This window comes from Tyto alba, unplaced genomic scaffold (genome assembly GCF_018691265.1).
Source record: "Tyto alba isolate M040663 unplaced genomic scaffold, T.alba_DEE_v4.0 Super-Scaffold_38, whole genome shotgun sequence".
Classification (NCBI taxonomy): domain Eukaryota; kingdom Metazoa; phylum Chordata; class Aves; order Strigiformes; family Tytonidae; genus Tyto; species Tyto alba.
In genome coordinates, this window is record NW_024881313.1 from 25,337,703 (window position 1) to 25,357,295 (window position 19,593).

The following is a 19,593-nucleotide window of genomic DNA, read 5'->3' on the forward strand; positions in this document are numbered from 1 at the left end:
CCTTTGTATTTGGGGTTCAGTACTCCCAGCTAATGTCAAATCTAATGCTTTTAAAATTACTTCTGTTAGTCCATCAAACCCGCTGTACTGTTTGATTTGTTACCCTTTTTTAACAACTCTTAAGTAGATCTTCATTAAATTATTGAAGTCAGCAGCCAATTCACACTGGGTGAAGATCCACAAGTAAAAACACTACACCTAAATTTACCAATTTGGGGGAGATATTAGACGCATTATTTGTACCTGTAAAGAAGGGCAACAACTGTTTTCACGTGAGTACCCAAATCCACGACTCATGTCCATTTCTGAGAGTACAATCAATTTTGAAAAAATCCCTCTAGATCTTTACCTAACTCTGCATCCACTTTAGACCTATACCTCTTTTCTAAGCATTTCTGATTCTACCGAGTTCTGGGGAAGCTTCGGATGCAAAGTACTGCCACAAACTTCCAGTGTTTAATAGTTAATTTTCTAAAGATATGTTATGCTGTTTCCATGAGATGATGTGAAATGTCACAGCACGTGAATGTTTAGCATGTGGAGACAATGTAGACTAGCCAAAGGCCTCAAATGCAGCAGTGTATCAATTACTTATTAAAAGAATCTCATTAACAGAAACGTTTTCACTGAAATTTAATTCGTTTGCATAAAAGAATTCCCCAGAAGCACAGAACTATAAATTCGACTGAATCATCCCAGGATAAGAAAAAAAATAATAAAAAAAGTAAATAAGAAAGCCTAGAAACGAATGGAAACTTACTAAATCAATTTATTGCCTGAAGCAAAAAGCAAGAATAAATAAATAGTATGAGTGTTTGATAGTAATGTTTTAATTTTTAATACATTTAATAAACGTTAAGCCCAAATGAGGCTGCTTATTAATTATCCCTGAAAAATGGCCCCCTTCCCTTTTTATTTTTCAGGGCATAGAATTTTATACCTCTTCTCCTCTTCACAAATGCAGGAAGTGCGATTAAGCAAAGCCCAAGAATGACAGACTTCACACACGGCGGCAACAGAATCGCTCCCGTCCCGCTGTTCGCTCCTTGCTCAGACCTGTAACGCAAGATCGATGTCACGACGGGACCCGGCCCGCGCCGGGTGACGGTACGGGAGCCCGCGGGGGGGGCGGCCTGCAGCGGCGGGGCAGCAGAGGGACCGCCGGCCGTGGCCGCCCCGCCGCTGCCCGAGGGCCGGAGGCAGGTGCCCGGCGCGGGGACCTCGGGCCGGACCCGCCGCCTCCGCCGTACCTGGGGGCGGCTGTCCGTGGCTGGCGCCGCGCAGGCCGCGGGGCAGCGGGGCGGGAGGCACCTGGCAGCGGGGCGGGAGGCGAGCGGTGGGCTGGCCCTTCAACGCGGCGGTGCGGGACGGGCGCAACTCCCCCCTGGGCCGCGCTCGACAGCGGGGGATCCCCCTCCGCCGCCGCCGCCGCCACCGCCACCCCGGGGGCCGGCGCCCACCGCCCGCCCCCCCTCACTCCTCCCCGGGGCGCCCGCCCCCTCGGCCCGCCCCGCCCCGCGGGGATCGCCCCCCTGCCGCGGCCGGCGGAGGGCTGGGGGGACGCACCCCGCGGCGGGCCGGGGGTCCCCGGGCGGCGCCGCAGCCGCCCCGCGAGCCCCTCCCCGCCCGCGGCCGCCGCTCCCGGTACCTGCGGCCGCAACTTTTCCCCCGCCGCCGTTCAAACGTCCTGCCGTAAAGCGCCCGTCTCCCCTGGCAACAAGGTTCCGGCCGAGCACTAGGTGTAGGAAGGTGATGTAAAAGTAAAACCACCCAGTGTCGTAAACCAGGTCCGGGGGGGAGGGGAGGGGAGGGAGGGGGGAGGGCGGGGGAGGAGGTGACTGGAGCATTTAGACACAAGCGAGAGGATCATGGCGGATGGCCCCAGGTGTAAGCGCAGGAAGCAGGCGAACCCGAGGCGCAATAACGGTCAGTCAGCCCGCGGGGCAGCGGCCCGGCTGCGCTGGGGCGGCGGCGGGGCCGGGGCGGGGGCCGGGCAGAGCCGTCCCGGGCGCGGAGGGGGGAGGTCGGGCGGGCGCGAAAGTAATTCCCCCGCCGCTCCTCGCCGGGAGCCCGGCTCCCTCCGCACCGTTATATCCGCTACCTGGTGCCTCCCTCGCCTCGCCGCCTGCCTCCCTCCTCCGCCTAGCGGTGCCTCCGCACTCCGCCGCCTGTCCGGGACCGTTACACGCTGCCTTCCCCCACACGCCCCGCGACCGCCCCGCCGCCGCTGCGGGGAGCGGACTCGGGGGGCCCCCCGGCCGCGCCGCCGCCCTCCGTCCCGGGCGGGGACGCCGAGCCCCGTGGGGAGCGGCGGGGCAGCCTCCGCCGCCCGCCCGGCCTCGGCAACCCCAACTCCGAAACTTGTTACCTGCGCGCCCCGGCGGAGCGGGGCCTCCCCGCCCGCCTTTCCGTCCTGCCCCCCCCCGGCCCCCGCCCCGGCCCCGCGGGCGGGATCGCCCCGCCGCCCGCCCGGGAGCGCCTCTCCGCCGCTCGCCGGAGTTTTCCCCTCTTTCGCCCGGTAGCGGCGGGGCGGGCGGGCGTTCGCTTTTCGGGGGGCGGCGGGGAGGACGAACGCCAGCCGTCACCGAGGGAAGGGGGGTGGGGGGGGGGCACACCCGGGGAGCGCGGCTGCCGGTGGCGGGGAGGCAGCGATCGGCGCGGGGGCAGCGCGGCGCGGCCGCCCCGGGCCGGCGGGAGGGGGGGCCGCTCGCCGCTCTCGCCGCCTCCCCGCCGAGAGTTGGTCCCCGGCGGCGCCCCCGGCCCGGGTCCCGCCGGGGCGGTGGGGAAGGGAGGGAGGGAGGGCTGCTCCCGGGCGGCGGGGGCGGGCGGCGAAGTTTCTTCCCTTCCCTCTGGCTTCGGAGGTACCTGTTTGTATAATAATGGGTGGTAACGGTTTGGCCGGGGGCCCCCGCTCCGCTCTCTGTGCGTGTGTGACCAACTGCTGCAGTCTATATAAGGAATTACATTTACATTTCAGACTTAAGGGCTGTTGTGGGCTTGGTTTGTTGTTTTTTTTTTTTTTTTTTTTTTTTTTTTTTTTTGTTCTTCTTCTGCCTTCGGTACGTGTGTTACTTTAAGATGCATTTGGAAGGTACACGGCGGGGGGAATAAACGCTCGTAACACCCACTCTATACTTATTTTCTGGAAAATGGAGAAGTAGTTTGGTTCTCGTAGCGACTCTTCGCAATAGGATGTAAAGCAGGAGATTTTGTAACCTTCCTTGGCAATTTTAGGTTTTATGTGGCATTTCCTGTGCAGGGTCACAGATAGGAAGGCTTTCGCCTGCGATCCGAGATGTTTTCATACGCAGTGAACGGTCTCCGAAATAGATCAGAGTCACGATGGGTGCCTCTCCTCTCTAATCCTGACAGTTTGGGGCGTAACATGGTGATAAATAACGGCCTTTCCAGGGGCTAAGGAGTTGATTTGATTGCTTCGAACTTAGGAAGGTTTTCTTATTTTTGCTGCGTGCGTTTTCTAGCAAGTATTTTTGTTTGCATGCTCGTGTTATTAATTCCTTGTCCTAGTGTAAATATTTATATTTAGCTCATGATTTGGCTGTGCTAAAGGTAAGTTTGGAAAGTGCTTTTCTCTTTACCTGATTAAAAATGTTGATGATCAGAGAAAGGGGCTTTTCTTGTTGCTGACGACATGTGTGTGACATGTGAGTCTGAACCACCCAGCGTCTGTGCAGGAGCTGTAAACATGTTTACCTGAACAGGAAAGAAAATGGATTTTTCTCTTAAAGATCCAGTGATACAAGTATCATACTCTTAAAGCATATCAACAGATGACTTGAGAGAGAAATTTTCTGAAAACCTAGCTTTTGAAATCAACGGGGAAAAGAGATTCTTGATCGCTGCAGCAAATGGCAACTTGTGCAGGTAGAAAAAAAGATGGTGTTTAGTTTTCTCCTGCATGCATGTCAGCCCCCTCCTGTCTGCTGCTTTCGTTCTCAAGGGAGGGATTTATTTACCACGCTTGCTGTCAGTGTTTTTCCTTTGTGCTTAATATTAGAAAACCAGATTTGAGGCTGTTTAGCACAAAACGTTTTGTCTGCAGCATGGATCACTCGCAGAAAACAAAAGGTGTATGAGACGTGGTATCATTCCAGGTATCTTTCATCTTCATCACTTTTGGACCTCATTGCTGCACCCATTTTATTATAATAAAGCCTCTGAGTCTTTATCAACTAGTTCTGCAATGTAGGATGTAGTATGTCTTGTTTTAGGCTGGTTTTGGTTCCTTTTTTGGAGGAATTAAAACGAACTTAAGTCATTGTGCATTGAAGCATCAGGACCAGTTAGATAATAGGTTCTGGATAATAGAGATTTCTCAGCAGTGGGTTTATGTTTGACTTGCAAATATTTACTAAAGAAAATGGCTAGAAAAACGTTAACCCTTTAACCTTTAAAATAGATATTTATGAGACTTTTTTTTTTTTCTCTAAATGCACTTCACTCTTATAGGTGAGTATCTTCTGTTAAGGAAAGATCAACATACAGGAGATGCTTCAGCAACTGGCTTGTTCATAGTATACACTACATCAATTTTATGCCATTCCAGTTGTTTTTTCCCCCCACTTTCCCACAGAATGTGATACAATTAGAGAGAAATTTCAGTTGACATCTAGTATACCAGTTAATAATACTGGGCTATGGGATTGAGTCTTAATACTGTAAACTTTCCTTCTGTTTATCTGTTGATAAACTCAGTACAACTATTCTTGTACTGTAAACTTTTGTTTCCTTTTTTTGTCTCCTCTCTCTTTCTCTATGTTTGGGAGCCAGAACTTACAGCTGCCATCCCTGATGCATTAACTGTAGCTGGAAAGACAGTCTTATCTTCTTAACTCTAGAGCTGGTTCCTTTTCTACCTTGCTTATTGGCCCCTACAAGAGATCAGCAAAAGAGCCGATTGGCACTGCCATTAAAGCCTCCACGTACAAGAAAATCTGCCACTTCATACTTGAAGGAAACTATCGTGTGTCATCGTCCTTACTTATGGCCAGTACGTGAAGACGTCCACTACAGCAAAGGAGTTAGCAAAGTGTTAGGGTGATCGCACCATTCTGATTAAAGCAGAAACATAGCCCTGGTTGGGAGTCTTTCTTCCTATCTACATTTTCCCCTTCTCCCCCTCTTTTGGTAGAGAAATGAGGAGGAGAGATGAGGGATGTGGGTTTTTTTTTGCCAGTCATCTGCATTGCCACACTATGCGAATCCTGTGTGGACTTTAAATAGGTTCAGTATCAGCAAAGGCTTTCTTATTCTGAGTTGGCTTGCAAGATCAGGAGTAGTTGCTTTTTTAGCATCTCTCATATATATTATAGGATTATCTTAATTCTTCCTAAACAGCAAATCTAAAAGTAACACATCTTGTTCTTCAGCAATGCTGTGAGACAAGTAAAACAAGCAAAGTGTTTAAAACTTCCTTTACTAGAGGGTTAAAAATATATCAACCTTTTATACTGACGTTCTGAAAATAATGTAAGTATGCCTTCAGGTTTTCAGATGTATATTTAATAGTAAAAAAAAAAAATGTATGAAACAGTAAATTCTGCATGCTGTCAGGTATGTGTGAAGAGAAGGTATGAGGCAGGCGCTTTTTTATTACCCCCTGGTAACAGTGAGTTCATTACTAAAAGGTTATGTAGATTGACTTGTTAGAGTGCTGTTTCAGTTGCTTTACAATTGGATTTCCTTTCTTATTTTTATTAGATAATAATTTCATATAAAGTTTTGTTACAAAGCTAAGGACTGTAAGAAGATCATAAATGCTTCTGAATAAGACAAAAGCATGGCGTATTTCTGTTAGCTCCAAGGTGTTAACTACTGGCAGGATGTCAGGTGTTAGTGGCGCTTGGGATATGACATTCCTTGTCATGCCTTTCTTCTCTTGCCCCCCTTCCTTTCTTTTTCACTAGATATCATGTTTTCACTCCAGCATTAATATAAATTTGCAATTTGGGAATTGAGGAATGTAGCTGGAGTTAAAATTCCAGGCACAGTGAACAGGTCTACATGGACAACTGAATTAACTGTTTGAGTCCTGGGAAATCTTCTCGTATAAACAAGTAATATTTCTGTTTTAATGTTAACTACTGAAATATAATGGGTCTGCACTTAAAAATGTCATTATCTCTTAATTCTCTCAGTAATCAATGCTTGTTACTTTAACAGTTGTGAAGCGGGGTGTTTTAAGGTAATTAGCTACCTGGGACAGGGTTTTTTAAGGTGACCAGTTGCCTGAAAACAGTTTTCCTTGCTTATAGAACTCTGGTAAACATGTTGCTGAAACAGTTGATGAAAAGTAGCAAGTAGATGAAACTCTCCCCCTGCCATGGGCTTTCCTATCACAGAAGTCACTTGGATTACATTTTTTAGTTAAAAGGCTGAGGATTTGACTTCTGTGAACTCAGCCCAAATTTTCTGTTGAACATTTTCTGTTATACCAGATATTCTTCCACATTGAGTCTTTTTGTGGATTTTGGGCTTTATTACAGGTCCTGTTAATATCGACATTACTGACTTCAGTTAGGCCCTTGCTCTAGGTAAGCGAGCTCCTCCGCCGGCTGTTCAGGGGGAAGGGGTTCTCCAGCCATCCTATGCCTCCTTCCCCACTGAGACCCAGGTGATGGTATAAATCTGTCATTTCTTCTTATAGAAGTTTTACGCTGGGAGGGGGAGAGAGGCTAGAGCAATCTAAAGTAAAAATATCAGTGCAATGCCTTTCTTCACATGGAAACATCTGTTTTAATAGTGTTTAAAATACCAGCAAAGGATAGCAGACATTTTTAACATGCGTGGGACAGTATTACTATGTTAGAGAAAAAAAATGAACTTCTGTGACGCTTCGGTTGTAGGTGCTTTGCTTGTTTGTTTTTTAACTGATTTTTGAGCAGCTGCTCTCTATTGCAGGGAAACTGCTGGAACTACAGTATCAAGCCAAATGATGCTTAAGAATCCCTACTTATAAATTCAGTCATTATTATTTACTAAAAATATAAGCTTATTGCTTTCAACTCATTAGCTGTTTGTAGTCATTTCAAAAACTCTAACTAATTGGTATTGCAAGCTGATTAGAATACGGTGTGCTTCGTTGACTATAAATCCAGTATTTAACAGTACATACTGCATCTCTGGAGATCATAAAGATTATACTCTTGATAGGTTTCACAGAAATACAGAAAACAAGAGCTTGAGAAATGAAAATAATCCTGGTTTTATGTAGGATTTCATAACAATTTTCAAAGTACAGTTTCAGATGAACTTTCAGGTGCTTAATATTCCTGAAGTTCTGGTCATATTTATCTCCATTTTTCAAAAGGGCTCACTGGGTAGGATCTTATACATTATGGGCAAGTAGGCAGGACTGGGCTTGCGTCCGTGGTCTTAAACTTTGGTGCTTCATTCTGGCAGCTATAATAGGCCTGTTATTTTTGAGAACTAAATTCTCAAGTGACTTACCCAAGGTCACACAGGAAGTCCACAGCAAGACTGAGTCTCAGTCCATTTTTAATCCTTGGGACTACCTTTGCATTTGGCTTGATCTAGAGCCTTAAAGAGAAAGAACAAATTTATTATTTAGCAGTTACTATTCCTTTCCATTTTAGTATTTAAGCTCTTTCATATTTATTGTCTTGAAATACTTGTACATTCAGCAAACGAGTGGCAATATGCAAAACTCAATTTTCTCTAGCAATTTTTGGATGGTATTAAGATAGCATATTCACTGGTGATGCTTCCTGTCTGTGTAGTCAGTGTTGATGTAATGATGTGCTGAAGAAGTAAAATTATATCTTCTGGTGGTTTTTTGTATTCCCAAATCTTAAATTCAGTGATGTGTAGGTAGAAAAAAGTAAAACACAACAGGAATTGGCTTAAGCCCTATACTGTTAATGTCAACATCCCTACCCCCCCATGTGTGGAGTGTTTAGAAAACTCTTTTCTTAGAGGTTAACATCTGGGCAGATACGGTTTAATCACATACTGGTTTTCTTGGGACAGTAATGACTAAAGAGTCTCAGCATGTGTCTGGTATTTCTAATATTTGAAAGTGATTGCTAGGTAAATAAAAAAAAAGCGTAAGTCTTCCTTAAAACAAAAATTCCTCAGAAATTAGTAAATAAATGTCAGGCCTGAAAAGTTTACTTTGCTGGGACAAACACATGCCAAGCCTAGGTTTTACCACTGCTCCCATTTGTTGGAGGGGGCTGCTGCTGCTAAGACGGAGCCGTGTGGGAGGTGTCTGTGGGGGCAGGTGGGTGCTGCTCCTGCCCCGGGGAGGGGGGGCCCAGGCAGCGCCAGGTGAGGTGGGTGTGGAGAGCAGTCTGGTCTTTTCTTTAGTGAAGATATGTGGTTAGCTCTAGTCATGAGACAGTGTGATATATCAGCTATGATAGGGACTCTTTCCTCTTGAGGGGAGATGCTGTTTGAAATCTTTAATAATTAAAGAAAAAATAAGAAAAATCAACAAAACCCAAGGCGCATCATGGAGAGAAGAGGGATGTATGTATGAATGGGCAGGGCTGCATGGGTGAGGCAAAGAATGTGTGGGGAGGATGGAACAGGGAAGGGAGAAGTCTGCTTCTTACTGAAGGTCTGGTACCTTATTTCTGATGCATGTTGGTGGCCTTCCAGGGGGTGATGAATCTGCTCGCAGGTTGGCTGTATGAGAAGACCACAGTGGGAAATAGCTTTGACCTCAGTTGACTAGGTGATGCCTTGAAACACTGGAATCATTGGGGGATTCTATAGAGGCTTTGCAAAAAAACTACACACACAAAAGCTTTCTGCTTCCATGTTATGTTAGCAAGTTCTTTAAACCTCTCGCTAAGCCATTGCCTGTGATATTCTGATGGAGTCAATTTCTTGAGCTAATTGTCAAATGCATGGGTATTTCTCAGTCTTGGTTTGCTTTTCTGGTTGTCTAATTCCTAGCATCTTATTTTTAAGTTACTGGAAAGAGTAACAGAAGTTTGATATTTTTAAAAACTGTTCACTGTTGCTGCTTTTTAATCTTTTCTTGCCTTCTTCTTTCAAAGAAAGACTAGGGTTATTTTCAGTTTTCCTTTTGTGTTGAGCTGCAGTTTGTTTGTTTAATAATCTCTTTGCCTGTTTCTTACATAGATAAGTAGTATTCCTGTGTGACAGGCAAGGAAAATGGCAAGCCCAGTCAAGAAGAGCGAGACTTGATGGATAAAATACTGACTACAGTTAAATGCAGCATAGCTTTATAAATCTATTTCAGTACTCCTGAGAAAAATACTACCCCCATCATCACAGTATGTAAGCACCTTTCAGGCAGTAAAAATATATGTTCTGAGTCTTCTCTTCCTGTATCTGGGCCTATACATCTGATTCTTTGTGTGAGTACCTGACAGCTTACATTCACATGTTAGGATGATAGGTGGTGGTAGAGCAGAAAGAAGAAACTTGTTAAGTTTGTGTCTTTACGTGTGGAGCAGCCAGGCAGGGATTCAAATGCTTCAGTTGAGTAGTGCTGAACACACTAACCAGGGTTCTTTAGACTTGTACATTTGTCCCCAAAGGAACCCCAAGGAGGGAATAAAGGAGGCTTTTGCTTTGCCTCGCTCCGTGCTTGTGTCTGATGCCATTACTGTAATGTAACTGCATCTTTTATTTTAACATGCTTTTTCAGAGCAACAGAAGTTAACTAAAAATATGCTTTCTCATCTTTGAGAAGTCAGTACTGTTTGAACGCAGCCTGTTTCAGTTCTCTCCTTTTCAGCTGTCATTCCCAGCTGTCACAGTCTCCTTGATGTGAGGACTTTACCCCTGTTGTTGCAAAGCAGTTTGGTTAACAACTGCTGTTGCCCAAAGGTTAAAACCTGAAAAGTGGTATCTTTTGTTGCTTCCCTTACAAATGTTTGGTTTCTGTTTGGTAGCATCTCCCTCACTGCTCTGCCTTCGATGTGTTCCATCCTATTTTTGGAGAACTATGCAAAGCAAATGAACATGTCTAATGATGAATATATTCTTCTGGATGTGTTAGGGGGCTGAATTATGACTGAGGAGAGAGTAAAAAAGAGAAATTATATCCTGTGCTGACATGACATTTAATCCTATCCAATTAGGATCTGTAAGTACAAGTAGCAGTCCTTCTTGAGTGAAAGGACATGTAAAATTACTTCTTTAAACGCTAAGAACCCCATATGATGTTGGAGTGTATCAGCAGGAAAAACAACTCTTTCTTAACTAACTACATAGTATTATGTACTTCTTTTAAGTATGTTTTTACATTTGATACAGATATCCTCTGTCTGCAAGCTCTTCTGTTTGTTAGCTTCTCACAAGTCAAGCATAAGATCCAGGAACATTAGAGGAGCTGGCAAGAGCACTGGGGATAAATGGATTATAAACCTGCCATTTCACTGTGATCCTGAGAGCGACTTTCATGGATGACACTTGAAATAAAGGAGTTAAAAGTCTCTGATGTGGTGGAGAGAATATTTTTACCTATGAACTAATGTGCCTGTCCTCATTAGGATCAAATGCTACTTGGACCAGTGACGCTAGGGAGCACTTTCAGTTATTGTGATATGCAATGTTTTCATTATTTCAGCAAACATCCCTTTTCAAATTCTGTCTGACAGACAAGTGACAGACACTGAGGGCAGTTTTCTGTTCCATTTTGTAGAGACATCTGTCCACAGAGTGTATATGGGAGAAAGCAAAATAAAATTACGAAACATCACAAATGTGACATGATTGAAAAAGGCCTGGGGAAATCTATTCCATCTGAAAAAGTGCAAACTAAAGAACAGAAAAATAGTACCTTAATTACAGGGATTGGGTTGCTTTTTGCTAAACTGTAGATTTAACCTAAAGAAGCAGGTTGGGTTTTTTGTTTATTTTCCTAACACCTTCCTCCTTCCCCAATCTAACATAATTTTTCTTAGTGCCCAAAAATATAAGGGAGGTGAGTTGTTCCTTTTACCTAAGTACATTTGTTTTAAACAGTTTTTCTCTATGCCTTGAGGAATTTCTGCCTGGTGTCCTCTCAGGTATGCATCAGATTTTCCTTCTTTCCACTTTCTAGTCCATTTTATTCTTTCTCTTAAGCTCTTGTATGCTATCTGCAGTAAGTCATGTGAAGTTCTAGACTGGAAAAGGAGGTACTGTTCAGAATCTGTAACCAGTTTTAGTCTTCTGTCCTGTTTTGTTTCCTTTCCCCTCCCCCCAACCCCCCTCCCCCCCCCCCCCCCCCCCCCCCCCCCCAGTATTCCTGGTACAGCTATTTGGTAAATTGAAGCAAAGTGGAACTAGTTGCATACTACTGGATTCATTCTTATGTTATTGTTCACAGGAAGAGCCTAGGTACAGTTGGCCCCACAAAGAGCATGAGGTGGTGAATATGGTCTTTGAAGCAGATTTGGAGCTGTAATGACTGGCTTCCTTCCCTGCTGCTGTCCCTTCCCCTTCCTTGCAAAGCATTTTCATTTGAAAAACTAAGGTGTGGTCATCAGGCATATCTGTTCTCAACTTCCAGTAATTTTTTGCTCACTGCTGAGCTACACCATAATTACATATGCAAATGTAGTATTTTTTTGCCCTCTTACCTTGTACATGTGGAAGAGAAAGATAAGGTTGCAGAGTACTGCCAGGGATGGTGCTGCAGATGGGCCACACAAGGAGAGAAGTACTCGTCCTTCCGGACAAGGCTCATGGGTCATTTCAGAACTTCAGTGACACGAAGGCAACAAGAAAACACTGTTCATGCCAACTTTAAACTTCAGATAGGAGCAGATTGTTGGACAACTTGTTATAATAACATTTTGTTACATTCTAGCTACCAAGTGCTAAGACTGACTTTGTATTTGCAACAGGAATTTGTTTTGTAGACATACCTAGGTATAGTTATCAAAATTTTAATCTCTTAGGCTGGTTTGTATGCTCCATGTGGTAACACAAGGTAAACTTTGGTCATTCATAACAGTGTTGTAATGATACTAAAACGACAGACACTAACTCTATGGAAAAGACTATTGTGACAACTTCTGCTCTTAAGGTAAGGCTTACCTTGTACTTTTTCCAGATTTTGAATTGACTGACATACTGTATTCCTGAAACCCCAAATATGTCTTACAACGAAATAGTAGAAGTAAGATAGAACCAGTTCTATATTGCAGTCAAAATGGTGGGGGACTCTTTCTGCACAAAATTGGAATAATAACTTAAAAAGAAATGAGAAGCAAAATTGAATTGGTAGTTGTAGGAAAAGGGAAATATTTCCAGTGACACATAATGCAGTGTAACATGCCATAGTTCTCTGTATTTCTCCACGTGGTTAATCATGCCTTCAGGGATCAGCCTGCAGAGCTGATGTGGTAGTTACATGATGGAGAGGGACTTCTTAAAAGGATGAGCCAGGTTTGTACCTCAGCATGTGAATGACTAAAACTAGCAGCAGACTTTCTGTTTCTGTGAGCTAAGCTGGTTCACACAAGAGGGACAATTTTAGCTTTCCAGCTGCAAGGGGTACAAATAGACATAGTTGAATAAAAATCACAGTACACAACAGAGGTTTGTGATCCTGACAGAAAATTCTTACAAGGTGTTTGATGCAAACTGTTGCCTGTAGATGTAATGCTTAAAAAATATTTTTGCTGGTACTGCCTGTGACTGCTGAGATGCTTTCCTGCAGAAACAAAATAAGTAAGGTAGTTAAGAACTCCAGCAAATACAGGCATTTTCTTTATTTTGGTATGAAGTTGCAAGCCTTCTCCATTGAATTAGCTCAAGCTCTTTTTAAAAAGAAAATAATTAAAAAGCTCCTTGTTAAGCAGTATGACATGCAAATCATTTCACTGCATTTGTTTTTGTTTATGTATGTTGTCACAATAGTTTGGGATATAGGAAAGAATATAAAACTTCTTTATAAATATCTGAGTTCTTTTCTGAGCAAGTAAGAAAATAAGTGCTGAAATTGAAAACTTGCCAAGTGTCTTGTTCTAATAGTTTCCAATTGCTTATATTTAGCCCTTATTTCATCTTTCTAACTTTTGACAATATTTTTTAAGCATTTTGAAGGCATTGTATAACAAATCCTCAGAATAGAAAGATGTTTGTGATTTTTCAAGTTCTAAGATGCTCACTTGCTGAGTAAAGCCTTCCCAGTTTGTGCTTTAATGTATCTTAATAGGCATCCTAATTAAACTTTTTTTTTTTTTAATGTCTCCCTAGCCTATCTACCTTTAAAGAACTCATACTTCTTCCTTCAACCAGAGAAGCATTAGGTAGGACTGCAATCAAATGTGTGTCTTGTTGGTTCTTGGGTCTACTGTCAAAACACTTTGTAGCTGAAGTGTGTATGCACATGCGCAACTGTGTGCTGTTTTCCTGCCTTTTCCTTTTGTCTGTCAGGCTTCTGGCTGATAGCAGATTAGCTATCTGAATGTGGGCAGCAAAGAGTAATGGGCTGTACAAAATGCCTGAGGCTTCTTGCATATAATAAAGTGACTTCACTATAAAGCAAAAAATGACAAGCCTGCCATGGAGGATATCTGTACGGGGGAGATGGAGAGTAGCCTTTGGTTTATGATCATGTTAATGAGTGTAAAATAAACTTAATTTTTTTTCAACTGTCAAAAGTATTCCTAGGTGCTTTATAGAGTAGTGTTGAAGATCCTTCCAGCAGGAAAATAGCGATGAGCTAAATGTATGATGTACTACTTGCTATTCCTGATTGCTGTATAAGTGTGGGGGAAGGAAGGGTGTAATAGCATGATGGCTCAGTTTCATTTTCACCATGCAGGTGTATTTTTTTTTTTCTTTTCAATTTTTTATTCCTAGTGTTTTGATTAGTTACAGGATTACATAATCTGCCCTGCGGAAGTGTGTTTGGATTAAGTCTTTTGAAAGATATGCTAATACAGATTTGAAGGAAATTGGGCCAGAGACATGGCTGAGACAGAGGGAATCCAGATGTTAGAGGGATATAAAATATAAAGCTGTAGTGAGTTGGATCAAGCAGAGGTACAAGTCTGTATGCAGAAGCACAGTAGCAGGAAAAATAACTAGGAATCCTATCAAGGTTTTTGACAACTGTACTTAACCCACTATAAGAATCTGGTGTTTAAACAACCTCTTAATTGTCTACAGTTTACTGTGTTTGTAAGCAGTAGTGGCTGCTCTTGCCATTGTAACTTCTATTTACAGCTTTCAAGAAGATGTTTTGTTTGATGGCATGCAAGCTCTAAAAGATGCTCTGCCCCCCAGAAAAAAGGTGCACTGCTTTCATTTATGCTAAATGGAGGATCTTCCTGGATTGCTTCTGCTCTGGAAATGAAGATGGCTTCTGATAAACACAGGCTTTCAAACTAAATGGCAAGTCAGCATAAAAACAATTCGGTATATAGAATAAGGAGGAATTGTTAATACGTGCAAAACTTGTCCTAAAATGCTTAAAGAAACCTCTTGACTAATATTTGTTTTAGTCTGTCCCTCATTTGTTGGAGTCAGGTTGTATCCACAGTGACATATTGAACAAAGTCGACTGTGGAAATCTATGCTTTAGCAGCAAAATGTACAAATTAAAACTTGTAATAAATAAAATGTGAATACTGTGTGAGTAACCTTTGTGTTATTTTTCTCATTCTGTCAGCTGCTGCCAGGTCTCATTGTGGCTGTTCTTGGATGTATGTTCCGTCTGTTATATGGACTGTGCCCCTTGAAGATCTCCTTTTAGCTGCACTTTACACACCAACTCTTCCTCAATCTCTTGGATTGATTTTCCTTAAGGGAATACCCTTCCTCAAAATGTGTACTTCATGCATACTTCTTTCTCTCCCTTCTCCCCCAGCAAAGTCTACCCCCTACAAAGAAAGAGGAAACAGCTGAGAGTGATTTTGAGACTGATTATACCACAGAGCTCCACAGATGCTGCTTGCTTGACAGCAGTATTAATTCACTTTACATGTATTTTTATTTTACAGTTCTGAATTGTTTCTATGATCATACAAGCTTTTTATGGCACTGAAGGCTGTAGCTGCTTATGAAGGAAGTTAGTGATAAAACAAAAGCTTAGTTAACTATCTCAAACAGTGGGTAGTCAGTGACAACTAAAATATGTTCTGGGCTAGTTTCTTGAGAGGATTTATGGGGTTTTTATCTCCTCTTTCCTTGTCCCATGTGATTTCTGTGGTTTACAGTAGGAAGCTGCTAGTTTCTGCAGTCACAGGTGGAAAGGTCGGTAGTCACTGATCGATAATGCAAATGAGTAAAAATAAGAAAGCAAACTCTCTTATGGGGGATGGAGGTAGCTACATGTTTTACAAATCTTTCAACATCTGTGACTTAGTAGGCCCTGCTGAAAGCAGCTTATGGAAGTTGCATTTATGAATATGAATTAAAAAAAAAATCTAGAACTCTTCTCATCTTTTACGTGATTTTTATAATCACTTCATACCGAGAAAAGGCATTTGCTGCCTTGGACTGACCTGATTTGACATGATTACAGTATTGTGCCATGGTTGGTTTTCAGGACAGATTTGAGAAGTTGCAGAATAAGAGAATGGTAAAACAGTTGAAAGTTCAACTTCACTTAACCAGAAGGAAACATAGGAAATACAATTTTTGTTATCTTAAAGGTATTTAGGCAATAGAAAAAAATTATTCTTTTGGCAGGTAGTTTTACTTGCTGTTTTCTGTGATATTTAGGCTACAACAGTGGAGTAGCTGGTTCAAATACCATGTATGAAGACAGTTTGCAGGTATGAAGATTTGTGCTGAATTATTCCAAACATTCATAAAAGAGGTCTTGTGATGGGTATACCATGGTGGAGAGGAGAGGGTGGGGGAAGCTTACTGTTCTTGCTTCCTGAAGTTACATGATTGCTTTTAATCAGTGGCAAGAGATACGGTATGTCAGTCTGTCTGACTAAGCTGTAGACCATTTCCAAATGTCCCTTTTTGACAAATTTACTGCAACCGGGAATTTTTGAGAACTTTAACTGGGTCTTGTCCCTGCTAGTTTGAAAATAAACATTTAGTTAACTAGGGTAGTTGAGGTTCTGCATTTTAAAATATGCTAGTAAAATATAGTCCTAGTACTAATAAACAGGACTATCTTCCAATTTTAACAGCTTTTGGATTGATACTTAAGATTGCTTTGTTGTTTCTTGTTGGCAAGTACTAGTGCAACAGAGTTGGAATCCGAAGTTTAGGATGTGATAATTATGGCCACCAGCCACAGAGCTATGGAGTGCCTGAGGTGGTGTGAGGGAGAAATCTCAAACCCGGAAATCCGTATTTTCAGGCTTAAAAGGTAGCCAATTTGGAATATTTATCACTAGGTTTAACTGAGTACAGTGTATTTTAAAACTTCCTGTGGATGAATTGTCTTTTGTTTGCTGATGGTAGTGAGGAAGAGGAGGCAAGGTCTTAATCTCTCCTCTGTAAAGTATCTAGTATAAAAACTATGAAATTACAGAAGGCCTTGTACAAATGAAGGTGCAGTGCTTGACACAAAATGAGATGCCTGGAGGATACAGGCCTGGAAGATAGCTTCTTATATCCTCCCCCAGTTTTGCTTTCATGAATCCTGATAGCCAACCCTTGCTTTAAGCTTTGACAAACACAGTGTTATTAATGTGGAAGCTCGTGGGTTTTACAGTGATTTGCTGTTACTTCCCAGCTCAGCCCAGAACCATGTAGTTACCTCAGTTCCATTTGTCTGCTGTTTTTCATAGGTAGAACAGAAGTGTGTTTCTACAGTAGAAGAATTAGAGTATGTGTTTTTGTTACCTGACTGAGATGTTGTTTGTTGCTATCTTTTCTATGCATTGTAGGCCCTATGTGGATCCTAATGACTCCAGTTTTGTGGGATTTCTTTTCTGTAAATGGAGTCTCTTAGATATGCTTCAGAGGCAAATGTTAAAAAACCTGATGTTTTTTCCTCACCCTAGAATTGAGTAATTCTTATGAGAAGTTAAAGGCATCAATACAATGTTGCTCTCCCTTCTGGATGAGGTAGTGAACTCTGTCATGCTATTTCATCTAGCTGTCCAAGAAACTCAAGATTTTAAGATATGAAGAGCTACAGTGTATTTTTGTCTCCTTTTTTTTCCCATCTCCTCGTCTTCCAAGCAAGACTGTTTTAGAGAAGGGGAAAAAACTGCTACCAAAAAAAGCCAAATTGATGTTTTTGAGCTTAAATAGGGCTTATGATTATCTCTGCTGTAATAATAGGTGGTTTAGATTTCTTGGAGCAATTAATGCAATTCTGCAAAACCTGTCTGTTGCAGAGTACTTCAGCAGACACTGTCTGTTACAGTCAGGGACTCCTTAATTTGGGTAACTTTCAAAGACTGAAATGTAGTCCTCAGCAGGTCAGCCTGTAGTGTATGAGAATAAGGAGTGTCAGTCACTGTTTTGGAGGAAGCATGTGTTCAAAATCTTTCCGATTCATTCACATGTGCTTGTCCTTAGATTTCCTTTTGATTTGTAAGGGTGTTCTGGAAAACTACACAGGCAAAAGCATGTTGATATTACTGCCTTGGATGCTATCGATATCTTAGATACCTCTGTTTTGGTGTTTGTTTTTTTGTTTTGTTTGTTTTTAGTTGAATCTTACTCCTCTGTACCTCACGGATTCCTAAACTATCTGGTAGCCATCACAGCTATCTACAAAACTAAGAATATTCTAAAACTAATAAGCAACTGCACTGACATGACAAATCTGTTTGCTTATGCAGCATGATAGAGTAGGAGGGATTTCCATACTATCCTGAACACGACCTGCCAGTCATTAGGAAAGCAATGTGCTTTGTTCCTTCTGGGGGACATAAGGGATCTGGAGAGAAGTGAGGCTTGCTTTGCCTTGTGATGTTTGTGTTGTCATCCTTGTAGTATCATGTGAGCAAGAACAAGGGGTTTTTAGTCATCTCTCCTGTCCTAAACCTGTTAGAAGCCTTATTTTCGGTGCTTTTTTTCCATTTCTGCAAGCTGGGCACTCATGGAAAGCCTGTTATATGTGGGTTTCCATTTAGTCATGAGGGCTCCAGAACAAAATACTCAGTCTTTGAGATTATGTCCAGCTTCTATTTAAATTGAATTCTTAGTTATTCATGGGAGAAGGGTGCAGATGGAAAAGTCATATTGGGTTTGAGAGCGCTTATTTCTTTAGTCTAAAAGAACAAGTGCATTTGTGCTTCCTTGAGAGGTTTTTTTTTCCTCATTTGTCAAAAGGATAAAGGCTGTCTTTTGCCCAAAGGTTATTTAAATTGATGCCTGTGTGTATGAGGTGAGAGTATGTAATGCAACTAATTCCTGTCAGCTAATGGAGCCCATCCCACTAAACAGAGACCATCTTGCTACTTCCTTGAGAAGCAGTCAGTTGTGGGTGCTATGTCTACCATTACCAAATTGTATGCCTTTTGTGGAAACCTCAAGGAATAGAGGCTGCTTTTTGGCAGATGCTCAGAATGCCTTGGCATAGAAGCTAGGGGTAATAGTAGGAGATGTTGCTGCCTTACCATTCAACTTCGGGGGAGTCTGGGTTGCTAACAAAGTAACAGAAATATGTCTGCTTGCCAGCTATGGCAAACAGTCATCTTTATGTGAATCCACCACCTGGAGTTTTTCTCCAGTAAAGAAATCTACTGATGTCCACTGGTGGCAACATGCTATATTATATGTAATGCATAAAGGCATATAGTTGTTCCTAGGAAAACACTGTCTCAGAAGTGCTGCTTTTTAGTGAGTAGACCTCTTCATCTGCAGTAAAAACAAATAACAACTTGTTTGCTGAACTGTGACCTGTTTTGGAGTGACAGTCTTGCAGCTTGCTGAATCGACAGCTGGGCTTACCACTGTGCTGCCCATAGCGGAGAGTGAGCTTCACAAAAGCTTTGGAAGAACACATTTGTTTTCCTGCGCTGTTGTTACTTCTCAGCAGGTTTTCAGTTGCTGCTCCCCCACTTTTGGTAGCCCTAAAGCTGCCCAGCCTGCTACTGTTTCAAGTTAATTTCTAATGCACCTTTTTTAAAGATACTGAACAAAGGTTGGAAAACTTGAATAATAGTTGATAAACTGAGAAAATCAATAAAAAAATTATTAAATAAATATTTTTGAGCTCTCTGTTTTAGCTAAGTGATTTAAAAGTGACTCTTTTTCTGCTTCAATATACTGATCAACCTTTAGTTAGGTAGAAAAAAAAAAACCTGTCGGGCTTTTTTTTAAAGGGGAAAGGCATATAAATGCTTTGTTCAGACCTTCTTTCTAATAATAATTCAGTATTCTGCAGATAAATTATGTGAGTTGACAACAAAAATCTGGCTAAAAAGGATGCATTCATCTCTTCTAGATGAGATGGTGCCACTTGTGAGGATTAAATGTTTGTCCAGAAATTATATTATCTCTGGCCTAAATTTTGCTAAACATGCTATAAAATATTCTTGGTTGGCACAAACTATATGTCGGTGTCTGTGGTGATGAGGGTTTAAACTAGTCCATTTTAAATCCTAGCAAGCAGCAGCTGAAATGCTGCTGAATGACCTTTGACATAGGGACCCATGAATGCCCCAAGTATGATTTCACTTTCACCATGTTCTTTGTGAATCTGAATGC

General features: G+C 42.3%; 1 protein-coding gene and 2 long non-coding RNA genes across 8 annotated transcripts in view; 2 read left to right on the top strand and 1 right to left on the bottom strand.

Annotated features, from left to right (window-relative positions):
- Nucleotides 1–808: 808 nt before the first annotated feature.
- On the bottom strand, nucleotides 809–2,990 carry LOC116959069. 2 transcript variants are annotated; one of them, XR_006166239.1, is made up of 3 exons: nucleotides 2,866–2,990; nucleotides 1,649–1,735; nucleotides 809–1,056 (listed from the first exon to the last, which is right to left on the bottom strand). It is a non-coding gene; the product is annotated as an uncharacterized LOC116959069 (long non-coding RNA). The 2 variants fall into 2 exon arrangements; XR_004405625.2 differs by lacking the exon at nucleotides 2,866–2,990 and adding an exon at nucleotides 2,102–2,432.
- Nucleotides 1,787–19,593, top strand: part of ZEB1 (zinc finger E-box binding homeobox 1) — a 125,077-nt gene continuing 107,270 nt past the window's right edge. The window contains exon 1 of one of the 3 annotated variants that reach the window (XM_042802281.1): nucleotides 1,787–1,926. In XM_042802281.1, coding sequence (XP_042658215.1) covers nucleotides 1,869–1,926 — 58 coding nt within the window. In that variant the 5' untranslated portion in view covers nucleotides 1,787–1,868. Of the gene's footprint in view, nucleotides 1,927–2,474; nucleotides 2,519–3,126; nucleotides 3,886–19,593 lie in introns of those variants that run through there. The other 2 variants (XM_032982701.2, XM_032982700.2) reach the window with 2 other exon arrangements.
- On the top strand, nucleotides 8,318–14,600 carry LOC116959070. 3 transcript variants are annotated; one of them, XR_006166240.1, is made up of 3 exons: nucleotides 8,318–12,034; nucleotides 13,210–13,262; nucleotides 14,185–14,600. It is a non-coding gene; the product is annotated as an uncharacterized LOC116959070 (long non-coding RNA). The 3 variants fall into 3 exon arrangements; XR_006166242.1 differs by having other exon boundaries at nucleotides 8,318–10,105; nucleotides 10,276–12,034; nucleotides 13,210–14,600; XR_006166241.1 differs by having other exon boundaries at nucleotides 13,210–14,600.